The sequence below is a fragment of the Hevea brasiliensis genome, chromosome 9, assembly GCF_030052815.1.
Source record: "Hevea brasiliensis isolate MT/VB/25A 57/8 chromosome 9, ASM3005281v1, whole genome shotgun sequence".
Classification (NCBI taxonomy): Eukaryota; Viridiplantae; Streptophyta; class Magnoliopsida; order Malpighiales; family Euphorbiaceae; genus Hevea; species Hevea brasiliensis.
The window spans coordinates 78,536,999-78,551,000 of record NC_079501.1 but is presented as its reverse complement, the minus strand read 5'-3'; the positions used below and the strand labels follow the sequence as shown (position 1 = coordinate 78,551,000).

At 31.5% G+C, this 14,002-nt stretch overlaps 1 protein-coding gene across 1 annotated transcript; it reads right to left on the bottom strand.

Annotated features, from left to right (window-relative positions):
* Positions 1-2,572: 2,572 nt before the first annotated feature.
* Positions 2,573-12,226, bottom strand: LOC110638075 (GPI-anchored protein LLG1). The gene is made up of 3 exons (XM_021788495.2): positions 11,872-12,226; positions 11,721-11,777; positions 2,573-3,210 (listed from the first exon to the last, which is right to left on the bottom strand). Exons 1-3 carry the CDS (start codon positions 11,963-11,965, stop codon positions 2,849-2,851), a joined length of 513 nt encoding a protein of 170 aa, XP_021644187.1. The 5' UTR covers positions 11,966-12,226; the 3' UTR covers positions 2,573-2,848.
* Between the last annotated feature and the right edge of the window lie 1,776 nt (positions 12,227-14,002).

Below are 14,002 nucleotides of genomic sequence, written 5' to 3'. Positions count from 1 at the left end.
TCATGAGGAGTCGAATGCAATCAGTCTCGCTGGATTTGGTTGCCAAACAGCACTGGAGTGGCCGTCTAAAGTTCGTGGTGCCCGTTTCTCTCTTCATTTTTGCTTGTTACCGCCCTTCCATTCATCACCAGCATTCCTGCTAGCTAGATAAGCTTTACTAGTGTTGGTGTGGTCCATTTAGTGCCAATGAAAGAGCTGGAATGAGGGAGAGGGAGCTGCCGTCATTCATGGAGGAGAAGGACGCGAATCTTGGTTAGGTTGGGTAGAAGACAAAAGGTGATTGGTCCATTTGATTTTTCTCTCTCTTTCTCTCTCTCTCTATATATATATATATATAATTTAATAATAATATATTAGTTTCTTGCAAGAAAAAGACAAATCTTACCTACTAAAATATTTTTAAAGAAAAAAGAAAAACAAATTTACCTAAATATTCACTTTAAGTTAAATGAATTTGTTATTAGTATTATAAATAATACAATATTAGTAAAAATAATACAATATTAGTAATTGGAATTAAACCTTATTAGCATTTGCTCAAATTAAAATAATGTGAATTGATATAAATTTCTCACAATCACATTAATTTTTATTATAATCCAAAAATAATATAATATGACATAACAATTTCTTTTTAAAATACTAAATAAACTGATAGTATAGTATATACTTATTTATAAAAAAAAAAATAGTTGAATCACTATTATATAACTTTGGTTAATTCATTTAAAGTAAATTAAAATAAAAATGTGTACACTTAGATATGTAAATTATTTAATCAAGTAGTTAACTCAAGTTCTATTTTAAGATAGTAATTATATATTTAAACATATCCTTTAAATTTCTATATATATATATGAATAATATTTAAATTTGTAAAAAAAATTATATTTTAAAATTCAAATCGTTACAAAAAGCCTTGTTTATTATTCTTTAATAAGATATTTTACTTAAAAATGCAATTTTTAAATCTACACATGCAAGTAATTCAAACATGAATTGTTATTTACAAATAATTTTCATGCACAAATATTTTATATCTACGAGGTTGTTAATTTAAATTAAATTAATAGAAATTTATCAAATAATTAAAATTAATTTATTATTAACAATTTACTCTACAAACAAATTTAGTTTACAAACAACTATAAGTTTTTATGTAACTAATTAATTTATTTACTTACCAAGTTGTCCTAAGGATCATTAAACTAAATAAATTATGTACACATGTAACTTATTCTAACAAATACATAGAGCCAAATGTAGGGGCTGTTGCGGTTCCAAACCTGTGACTCAACATACTTTCTGATCTTAGCAAGTCTCAGCAAGTGTCCTAGCGTCCAGAGAATTTGTGTATATTGCTGGGCTTGTGAAGGGCGCTAGTTAGGATGAGGGGCTTGGTAATAAGTTTTAATCATATAGTTGTGAGTTCGATCCATTCTTTTGGTTTAATTCGAGCTGAGATGGCGTCCTATGATGATTTTTTTCCAACTATTTAACTAGCAGCAGCAAGGGAAAAAGGACTGGTGAGTTTTGTTGCTTTACTGTGTCAATTAATATTTCGTGTCTGAATTGCAACTTGTGTACCATTTTCAATATATTCTTTTAAAGACTTAATACCAAGAGCATTCTTGATTCCCACAGTTGACATTTGGGTAAAGATTACATGGTTAAAAAAGAGATGTCATGCTATTTTTATTTTCAATGTTAATAGTGGTACCATTAAAGTTGAATGTATATTATTGCTTTTGTCTAACTGAAATTATCATATAGCAACCAGAGAAAACAAATGAAGTATTGTTTCATTGATCTAGGAAAGAATGGTCTTACAATTCAATGGGCTAAGATCATTGGCAATGACTACATGGTATTCTGATCATTAAAAAAAAATTGTAATAATAATAAAATAAAATAAAAGCAATTTATTTTTGCTTCATTAGTCATAAAATTTGTTAAGGAAGATGCTAATACTGTGGCGTTTGCAAGGATGACCTGTATTTTTTATCAGATAAAACGAAAATTTTAATAGAGTTAACGGTGTTAAGTTATGCTTTTTATGCCTTTTTTTAATCTTAAGAGTTTAATTGGAAAAAAAAAATTAGGACAAATGCGACTATTGAACTATATTACAGGGGCTTAATAAAGGTCTTTTGCCTTTATTTTTTTAGATTAATTTCCTTTGTATAAAAAAGAGAGCTCTCTTTGTGTAATTCTCTCTCACACCTCATTTTAAATTTGTTATTTTCTCTCTAATGCAATTTTGATTTGGTTTAGTTTGTTATTATTTTTCTTAGTAGCATCTGCTTTCTCTCCCGCCCATTTGCAGCTTTTAGAAAAACAAAAACAAGGAGAGAAGGAAATGATTTTCAACAAAGAAAAATTAAAATTATTCTCACAAACACAACAAAAAAATAAAATAAATTTTTATATTTTGATTTTTATTTAATCATAAAATTGATATAAAATTATTAAAATTTTTTATTTATTTAAAATTTAAAAAAAAATCTAAAACAAAATTAATTAAAAATGTCACCTCATTTTGATTGGATTTCATTACAAATGCAGAAAATAGTTCAACAAATAAAACTGGACGAGCCCTTGTATTTAAAGTTTGAAGTATATATGATTCTAAGAATTGAATCATTCATCACTCTAATACAACCAAGCACTATATCCTACCACTTGGGGTGGCAAATAACAAACCAATATACAGATTAATTTTTCACAATGCCTGATGGATGAATTTAACTCTAGCACAATGAAATTATAATGAAGGTAATGCACTCCGCCATGGTTAAAAGGAAAATTCAATTATTGGATAATAAAATAGAATCAACATTTTGAGCCTTCAAAGTAAGTGAACTAACAGCGCTAGGAAGCTAGATGTGAGCACAAGCAGTAGGGATGGAACACAAATAATCGGACTCCCACTAGCATTAGCTGACTGTGATGGTGGTATCGCAGGGCATGCTAGCCCCTCTTTCCCTTCCCTGCATTCACTAGCAAAAAGGCCAGGTGGGTATTTTCCATTGAGGTTAATGTAGCTGAACATGGTTGACGCACAATCATTGGTCAAGTCATTCAAAACATCTGCGTATGGACAAGCAAAGTCCTTGAATGCTGAACAACAGCGATCACGAGGATACTGAGGTCCTTTACATTGGCTTATGATGACCGTATAGTTCAGAAACTCAAAGTTTAATGGACAGGCTGCAGATAAGGCAAGATAATGTTTCATTGTCAGAATGCCACTCCATAATATAACTATAAAGCATAATTAATCATGAGACATAATTGCCCAGGCTAGGAAAAACACATTAATGTTTTCTTGAATACGATCACAGAAATGCAATACAGCACCCAACTCCTAATGATCAAGAAACTAAGTATCAATGTTTTCATCCAAAACAAACAAATCAATAGCATGTAAATACGCAGATCAAAGATCAGCTGTAAAAACACAACCATCACTTGCATTTGTAGATAACTTAGCTATTATCTTGACAGGCTATAAAGACAAGACCAGATACTGGCCAGTAGGGGTGGCCATGGTCATGCAAGAACTGGTTCGGTCAAAATCGGATCGAACCGGTCAAAACTAGAACCGACTTCGAATCAGACCGAAACCATTTTTCTGCGATTTGATTCAGGTTTATATTTTTTAGGAACTATGAATCGACAATTCCGAACTGAATTAAACCACCAATTCCAAGCTGGACCAAACCGGTCATTTAAATACAAAAAAATTCAATAAATACCTTACCATACTCCTAATTCATTTATACAAATCGTTAATTTTTATACAATTATTCTTTACACTCTCTTTAATTCTCAATACTATATCAATTTTTTTCAAATTCTCTAAACAATTATTTTCTACACTCTTTTTAATTCCCAATACACTCTCAATTTCCCTACTTTATTATTTTATACATTCACTGAAATTTTTAATATTATCTCAATTACTATGTTATTATTTTATATCCTCAATAAAATTTCCAATGCCCTCTATTTTAATTTTTTTTTTCTTTTATACTTTTTTTTTAATTATCAAATTATCATACAAGATATTTATAGATTAACAAGGAGGAGAGAAAATAAATGTCAAGATCTCAATCAAGTTAGGTGCATTAACGATAAAGAATGAAAAGTGTTGGTGAAAAATGAGGACATTAAAGAAAAATGGAGAAATTATTTTGATGATCGCTTTAATGATAGTCAAAGTGGTAATAGCGGGAATATAGACTACATAGCAATAAAAAAGAATACGAATTATACTAGAAGGATTAGATCTTTAGAGGTAAAGAAAACACTTAGGAGAATGAAAGTAGGTAAAGCTTGTGGACCTGATGGAATACCAATTAAAGTGTGGAAGTGTTTAGGAGATGTGGGAGTGGCGTGGTTAACTAAATTGTTTAATAAGATTCTAAACTCAAAGAAAATGTTTGATGAATGGAGGAGTATTTTATTACCTATTTTTAAAAATAAAGGAGATATACAGAGTTGCTCAAACTATAAGAGAATTAAACTCATGAGCCATACTATGAAGTTGTGGGAGAAGGTTGTAGAACATAGACTACGTCAGGACACTTCTATCTCTCCCAATCAATTTAGCTTCATGCCCGATCGTTCAACTATGGAAGCAATCTTTCTCATTAGAAGCTTGATGGAGAAATATAGAGATATGAAGAAAGATCTACACATGGTTTTTATCGATTTGGAGAAGGCTTATGATAGTGTTCCAAAAGATATCTTATAAAGAGTGTTAGAACAAAAGAGGGTATTTATTAGGTACATACAAGTGTTGAAGGATATGTATGAAGGAGTAATTACTATTGTGCGCACAGTGGGAGGAGACACAAGAGATTTTCCTATCTCAGTTTGATTACACCAAGGTTCAGCTGTAAGTCCTTACCTTTTTACATTAGTTTTAGATGAATTGACAAAACATGTACAAGAGAGTATCCCTTGGTGCTTGATGTTTGCGAATGATATAGTTCTGATAGATGAGACAGGAGAAGGAGTCAATAGAAAGCTAGAGCTTTGGAGAAGCACTCTAGAGTCAAAGGGCTTTAAGTGAAGTAGAACGAAGATAGAATACATGCATTGCAAGTTTTGTGAAGGCCGAACTGGTGATAGGGAAGGAGTTAGTTTGGATGGAGTAGTACTACCCCAAAGTAATCACTTTAAATATCTCGATTCAATCCTTCAAGTAGATGGGAGATGTGAGGAGGATGTTAGTCATAGGATTAAAGCCGGATGGTTGAAGTGGAGACGTGCCATGGGAGTTTTATGTGATTGCAAAATTCCAAGAAAAATTTTAACGTACAGCCATACGACCGGCCATATTATATGGTAGTGAGTGTTGGGCACTGAAGGAGTCGTATGTGTCTAAGATAAAAGTTGCAGAGATGAGAATGTTAAGGTGGATAAGTAGCCATACTAGACTAGATAAAGTCCGTAATGAGAGTATTAGAGAAAAGGTAGGAGTGGTGTTACTTGAGGATAAGTTGATAGAATGGATATTCAAGTGGTTTGGTCATGTGAAGCGTAAACATAAAGAGGCTCCAGTTAGACAAGTAGAGCACATTAGGTTAGAGAATAGAAAGAAAAGTAGGGGTAGATCTAAACTGACTTGGATGAGAGTAGTACAACGTGACTTAGAAACATTACACATTTCCGATGACTTAACCCAAAATCATTTAGGGTGAAAAAAGAGAATCCATATAGCCTACCCCAAATTTTTAGGATAAAGGCTTAGTTTAGTTGATTTGAGTTTAATTCAAATTATCATACAATTTTTAGAAAAAGTGCAAGCAATAAAACTAGAAACTTTGATTCCTCTAAATTCCAAGAAAATACACAGGCAAAATTAAGTTCATGCACTTTTTTTTTAATTTCTTTAAAAAAAATTAATTTCATCTTTAATTTTTTAATCAAGTCCAAATTTTTTCTTATTAAATTTTTTTTAAAGAAAAATTAATTTCATTCTCTTTTTTCTTATTTTATTTTGATTGAAAGATTTCTAAGAAAAATTAAAATATTTTTACAAATATAACTTAATTTTAAATCAATAAAATTTTTCTTTAATTTTTTTGTCTAAATCGCCCTTAAACTACCCTCTATATCATCTTGAGCTGTCTTTTTCGAACTGTCCTTCAAACGTTTTAAACCGAAGTCGAACAGGAAGCAGCAGTTCAGAAACTGTCTTCCAAACCGTCACATGGCAGTTTAGTTCAAGTTCATTATTTCATTGATCCTGCACCATCAATTCAGGAACCATAACCGGAAGTTCCTAAACTATGGCCACCCCTACTGACCTTATTGGAAGAGAAGCATAATCAACATATGCAAGAGCACAAATTAAATTCATAGCTTAAATTAGACACTATTTTTCAGCATTCCTTCACTTCTATGATTTCATTAACAATGTCTCATCAATGTCGACGTGTGCATAAAACTAGGAACTAATCAAATCAGAAAATTTAATAATCATTACAACATGAAGATTGGAAACACATTGGAAATTCTAGTCACAAAACCTATAGCCAACAATTTGTTATCCTTTGATTAAATTTCCTCAATTGACCATTTTGAATTCATCCAACAAATTTCCAAAATAAAATTTTCCAGACTACCACATAATTTTGAACTATGAATGCAATGCACTACTCTCTAAAATCCTATTGACTCACAAAATCATTTAGGCTATGTTTGGGAGAGGGAGGAAAATGGACAAAGTGAAAATGAAAGGAAATGGAAGGAAAACAGAAAATGAGAGCCACAACTCAACTCAACTAAACTAAACTTTTATCTCAAAAATTTATTGGGGTCAGCTATATGGATCCTCTTTCTCCACTCTAAACGATTTTAGGTTAAATCTTCAAAAATATGTAATACTTCTAGCTCACGTTATACTACTCTCCTCTAAGTCAGTTTAGGTCTACCCCTTCTTTTCTTTCAATCCTCTAATCCAATGTGCTCTACTTGTCTGACTGGAGCCTCCGTATGTCTACACTTCACATGATCAAACCATCTCAATCTTCCTTCTCTCAACTTATCCTCAATTGGCACAACTCCTACCTTTTCTCTAATACTCTCATTATGGACTTTATCTAGTCTAGTGTGGCCACTCATCCACCTTAACATTCTCATCTCCACAACTCTCATCTTAGACACATACGCCTCCTTCATTGCCCAACACTCACTGCCATGTAATATGGCTGATCGTATGACCGTACGGTAAAATTTTTCTTTCAATTTATTAGGAATCTTGCGATCACATAAAACTCTAGTGGCACATCTCCACTTCAACCATCCGGCTTCAATCCTATGACTAATATCCTCCCCATCTATTTGAAATATTGAGCCAAGATATTTCAAATGATTACTTTGGGGCAATACTACTCTATCCAAACTAGCTCCTTCCCTATCACTAGTTCGGCCTTCTCTGAACTTGCAATGCATGTATTCTGTCTTCATTCTACTTAACTTAAAACCCTTTGACTCTAGAGTACTTCTCTAAAGCTCTAGCTTTTTATTGACTCATTCTCATGTCTCATTTATCAAAATTATATCATCCGCAAACATCATGCACCAAGGGATACTTTCTTGTATATGTTTAGTCAATTCATCTAGAACTAATGTAAAAAGGTAAGAGCTCACAGCTGAACCTAAGTGTAATCCAACTGAGATAAAAAAAATCTCATGTCCCGTCCCACTGTGCGCACAATAGTAGTTGCTTCTTCATACATATCTTTCAACACTTGTATGTACCTAATAGATACCCTCTTTTATTCTAACACTCTCCATAAGACATCTCTTGGAACACTATCATAAACCTTATCCAAATCGATAAAAACCTTATGTAGATCTTTCTTCACATCTCTATATTTCTCCGTCAAGCTTCTAATGAGAAAGATCGTTTTTATAGTTGAACGACCAGTCATGAAGCCAAATTCATTATGAGAGATAGAAGTGTCATGACGTAGTCGATGTTTCACAACTCTCTCCCACAACTTCATAGTATGACTCATGAGTTTAATTACCCTATAGTTTGAGCAAGTCTGTATGTCTCCCTTATTTTTAAAAATAGGTACTAAAATACTCCTCCATTCATCAGGCATTTTCTTTAAGTTTAGAATCTTATTAAATAATTTAATTAACCATGCCACTCCCACATCTTTCAAACACTTACACACTTCAATTAGTATTCCATCAGGTCCAAAAGCTTTATCCACTTTCATTCTCTTAAGTGTTTCCTTTACTTTTAAAGATCTAATCCTTCTAGTGTAATTAACATTCTTTTCTATTACTCTGTAGTTTATATTCACATATTACCACTTTGACAATTATTAAAGAGATCATCAAAATAATTTTTCCATCTTTCTTTAATGTTCTCTTCTTTCACCAACACTTTTCCTTATTTATCCTTAATGCACCTAACTAGATTGAGATCTTGATATTTCTTTTCTCTCCTCCTTGCTAATCTATAAATATCTTTCTCCCTTTCTTTAGTTTCAAGTTTCTCATATAACTTTTCAAAAACCTGTGCTCTTCCTTGACTTGCCTTTTTTGCCTCTTTCTTTGCTATCTTGTACTGGTTTTAAGCCTCATTATTAACACACTTAGTAATTTCTTATACCATTCCCTCTCTCTTCACTGCTTTTTGTACTTCCTCATTCCACCACCATCTCTCTTTTGAAGGTGGTCCACGTCCTCTAAACTCTCCAAGTACTTTTCTAGCTACTTCTCTAATCTTTGATGCTATCTATATCCACATACCATTGGCCTCCACATCCAACTTCCATGCTTCGGACTCGAGAAGCTCATTTTTGAATTTCACTTGCTTTACTCTTTTGAACTTCTACCATATTGTTCGAGCTACAATATTTCTTATAGCCTTACTTGCATTGTTCCTAAACTTGACATCCAAGACCACTAACCGATGTTGACTTGTTAAAGTCTCTCCCGAAAAAACCTTGCAATCCTTGCATACAGCTCTATTTGTCTTCCTGATTAAGAGGAAGTCAATTTGGCTTCTATGTTGTCCACTTTTGAAAGTCACTAAATGTGACTCCCTTTTTATAAAGTAGCTATTTGTTAGTATTAGTTCCTATGTCATGGCAAAATCCAGGATGCTTTTCCCCTCCTCATTTCCGCTACCAAAACCAAAACCTCTATGAGCATTCTCATAACTTTGCCTATCACTTTCTACATGTTCATTCAAATTTTCACCGTTGAGAACATTCTCTTCATTTGGTATGCTTTGCATTAGATCGTCTATATTTTTCCAAAACCTTTATTTACTCACTATCTAGTCCTATTTGTAGGGTATAAGCACTAACTACATTTATTGTTTATCTTTTTAATACTAGCTTTAATAGTACAATTCTATCCCCTACTCTTTTTACAACTATTACGGCATCTTTCAATCTCCTGTCTATAATCATGCCCACTCCGTTCTTGTTCCTCTCCTCTTCGGGAAACCACATTTTGTATCCTGAATTACCCACTTCCTTACTTTTCTCTCATACCCATTTAGTCTCCTAAATGCAAATAATACACCCTTCTTCTTTCCAAGGTATCCACAAGCTTCATTAATTTTCATGTAAGTGATCCAACATTCCAAATACCAACCCTGATTCTTCTTCTATCCTGTTCCTTCCTAATTGATCTCCTTCTATGATATATTCTATTGTTCTCTATACCTATCTGTGTTCTGTTCTACTATCTGTTTTATGAACTAACTTCTTTACCCACACCCATTCATGATGTGAGAACTCTTATTCATTTAACACCACACCTAGGCGCTGACATGATGCGTCGCTTTCGGTTAACGACTTACAACCCTTACATATTTCTCACTACACTCGGTCTCCAATGTAGTGCGTCGTAAGTACAGGACGCCCCAACGTTTATATTGTAAGAATTCATATCATGAGGTGTGACGAAAGTTTTACGCTGGTTGTTACTTACCGCAACACTCCTCCTATTTTCCTTTCCCCTTATTTTCCTCCCTCTCCCAAACAAAGCCTTAATAGAATTCAATATTTGTATGGTTCTACATGATTTTTTGACTTCATTAACACAGGATATATCAACTAAAAATGTCTTTAACAGAGTTAAAAGAAACAAGCGCATGTGGGCACACACACACACACACACAGGTCCAAAGTGTACTTCCAAATATCAAACATGCAAATGCATTTGAATCTTTATTTGATGAAATAATGAACTGTGTATATAAAGTCTTGTGAATTCACAATGTCAGTGTAACTTTAGAATAACATGCACAGGCAAAGTTCAAGCATTCAAGTCATACTAATAGAAATGTCATGCTAACAGGTTGAGGAAGTGGCCTACCAATGCTTTTATGGTAATAAATTAACAAACAATTGGTGAGATTAGGCTTTAGAACTTCTGATTCAATGAAAAAGGGGAATTTCAGTTTAGGAAATTGAATTAGAGCTTTTCATAGAGAAAATAAAAGAAAATTGGAGATTGTTGTGGCTGTGAACATTATCTGACGTACTTTAGCAGCAAAGGAGAAGGTAGCAGATGCTGTTAGCAGTGAAAGAGAAGAAGGAGAAGGAGAAATAGAAGGAAAGAGGGGAGAGAGAGAGAGAGAGAGAGAGAGAGAGAGAGGGAGAGAGAGGAGAGTAACAGAGTAGGAATCATACCTTTTAAAACAAGTGTTTATAATATCAAAACCTAAGAAAATAACTATGCTATATAGATTTATAGAGATTTAATATTTAACCATACCAAACCAATACAATATATTAAAGGAAGAGAACAATAAATACTCCTAATGATAACAAAAATTCCCAAATAATAGAAACCCACAACTTCCTATATAGAAATTTAAAACAAAAACTGAATTGCATGATTAAGAATTATGGAGCACTACGGAAATGTAAAAGAGAAACAATGAACTCACAATCTCATATAGCTGTGTTGATGAGCAATGTTCAAAATGAAATGTTACATGACAACAAAGCACGTTTTTTGAAAAGTTTTTTCAGTAAATTCAAATTGGCTGATAAAAGCAATATTCCATGAAATCAAAAACCATCTTATATTAATTAATTAAAATTTTCCTTAGACTAACTTTTCTTTTAATAAATCAAGATTTTCATGATTAAAAAACACATTGATAGAGTTGAAAAAACCTCCTATGACGTTTAAAAAAAACCAGGAAATTAAGCTTACTCTGTAAATAGGATAAATAAGAAAAGAACTGATCTAGATTATCTAGCAACTAATCAGATATCTCTAGTTGTAGGATTGGTAACTTACAATTAGAAGGCAATCAATTAAATTTATACTAGAACAGAACAGAAACAAGAGAAAAGAAAAAAAAAAAAAAAAAAAAAAAAAAAAAAAAAAAAGGAAGACAAGAAAAGCTGACCCTCATTGTCAATTCACAATGGTAACCTTGGAGGCTTGAACAAACAAATTCAACCTTAAGACCAATTATTGAGCACGTCAATCAACCAAGTTATAGAAACACAAAATATAATCCTGCATTTCACAACATTATTTCTTCACTGAAAAATGGTGCACAAAATAAACAGCAATACAGAGCACTTATATCACACAGGAACAAATTGCGATAAAAACCCACAAAGGAAACCCAAGATTAAAGCCAATCCAAAAAATAATGAGCAAAGAAAAGTGAATAAGAAGAAGGGGAAAAAAATGAAAAAAAAAAAAACCTTTCTTAGCCTGAAGCAGATTCCTGCCTGTGGAAGCATGGGATTGAAAAACCGAATCTGGATCCAAATCAGCAACAGCATTAAGTCAAGTTCTAAAAAAAATTCAAAGTCTAGTATGTGCCTGCATAAGTATTCCTCAAACTCAAAATACCTGAAATAAAACTGGAAGCAAAAGAACGAGGAGCAAAGACAACCATCAACAGGAAGAAGAAGAAGACAAATACAGAAACCCGATTCAACTCCATTTTTGTTTACTATGTATATATGAAAGGGAGAGATCTCCCCCCTACACTTGTTCTTTCTGTTCTTGTGGGTTGGCTCTATTTGAGATATTTGGGTTGTAAAATATAGTTTAAAGCATTAAAGATCTGGAAAGAGTCAGAAAACATCAAGGGCAAGGGTCATCTGATGATGGAGAAGTGGTTGACAGCAAATAACGCCGAAGGTACAGCTCACAGCCGCTTTTTTCTTCCTCTTGAGTTTCCAGTTCCACTTCTGCTACTTTAATAATCAAATTTATTATTGCTTTCTTCCTTTTCTTAGGGCAGCTATTTCTTTGTCTCACTCACGGGTCACGCGCGTAGAAACGCGGTTTCTTTTGTTGTACTATTGTTAATGCAACAACGGAAAATTATAAAATATTCACTACAACTACACGTTTCACAGGAGCATTTCTCCTACGTACTTGTAAAGATAACGCTAATTTACCACTTCGTTAATACGTTTGAGTTTTGACTGCTTAGGCTCTTTTTTTTTTTTTTTCACCCGTGTGTTACTCGAATCATAATTTTTAAAAAAATTAATAATATTATAAAAATAAATATTTATAAAAAAATTATTATTGCAATGATTTTTTTAAAAAAAATTAAGCATTAAGTAAATAAAATTAGAAAAAAAAATCAGAGGCACAGATTTTTTTTTTCCTTTTCTTTATAACAACACAATAATAATAACTAAATATTTATTTTTCTTTCTTAAAAAAGTTAAATTTTAATTCTAAATTAGTTAATCCTTGATTATATGATTTTTTTTTTCTTCGGTCAACCATATTTGAGATAAATTCTATAGTAATATTCAAAATTATAAATTATTTTTGATATATTACTTTGATTTATATTATTTTAGGTCTTCCTTTTTTTCTCTTACTAATTTACCATATTTTTATACTAAAACACTTGATTATCTAAATCAAACTATCTTAATTAATACTCTTTCATTTTATTCCTAATGTATATTTTATGCACTTTCTAAAACATATGATTATTTCTAATATTATGTATTATAAAGTAACAAATTTAAATTTTTTTAACTCAAATAGCTGAAAGTATATCACTCTCTTAAAAATGATATGGATTTAAGTACTTACGCCCTCAATCCCCTAAAAAAAATAGCAAATTCAAATTTTTTTCTAAACCAGTTTAAAGAATGTTATAAGAGATAATATTTTATGTCAATATTAATATTAAGATATCCTTATCATTTTAATGGATGAAAGATTCATGATTTTTCTAAAAAGAAAAGTAAATAAAATGACTTTCAATTAGATACGCGATTCTAATTTTGATTTTAGAGTCTATTAAGAATTGAAATTGAATCAAATTTTCAATAAAATTCTAGTTCTATTCTTTAATGCTTTAATTTCAGTTCAATTTGTTTATCAATTTTTACATTTCGGTATATTTTAATTATTTAACATTTAACTATAAAGTACATATATTTATAGATTAATTATATTATACAATATAGTAATATACTTATAATTTTTTGAGTATGTCCATCAGCATTTTCATTCGATCTATACGTAGAATTAAACCAGCATATCCTCTTAAATTTTCATAATTAATGGATATAATCGCTTTTCTCATAATATATTTTTTTGATTCAATTTTATATATGGTGTTTGAAGTTGATATTTGATGGATGGTAGGCAGGCACAAAATGTGGATGAGAAGGAAAAAAGAACATGCCATGTTGTTTAAAATGGTAGATCCAATGCCCTTAACAATTATACATTATATGACAAAATTTGATGTGGATGCCATGTCTCACCTTTTTTTAAGCTAAAATTCTACAAACCTAACCATATCATTTCTTAATTATTGAGGTCTAAAATTAACAGATCTCTCCATTCAATTTACGGTTAACATTGACGATGGGTTGATTTCAGTTTGATTTAATTGTTAATCTATTTTTAAATTTTTATTTTTTTAAATTTTACGTGATCATTTTAAATTTAACTAACTTATTCTAATGAATTTATCTATCCGAATTTAAAAAACATT

What these genes read in the sequence shown, in the direction of transcription:
- LOC110638075 (XM_021788495.2), bottom strand. Translation starts at nt 11,965, where the DNA reads ATGGAGTTGAATCGGGTTTCTGTATTTGTCTTCTTCTTCTTCCTGTTG. An exon ending in TGCTTCCAGTTTTATTTCAG is followed by an intron (nt 11,778 to 11,871) that starts GTATTTTGAGTT and finishes ATTTGGATCCAG; the next exon opens with ATTCGGTTTTTCAATCCCAT. An exon ending in TCTGCTTCAGGCTAAGAAAG is followed by an intron (nt 3,211 to 11,720) that starts GTTTTTTTTTTT and finishes CCTTATCTGCAG; the next exon opens with CCTGTCCATTAAACTTTGAG.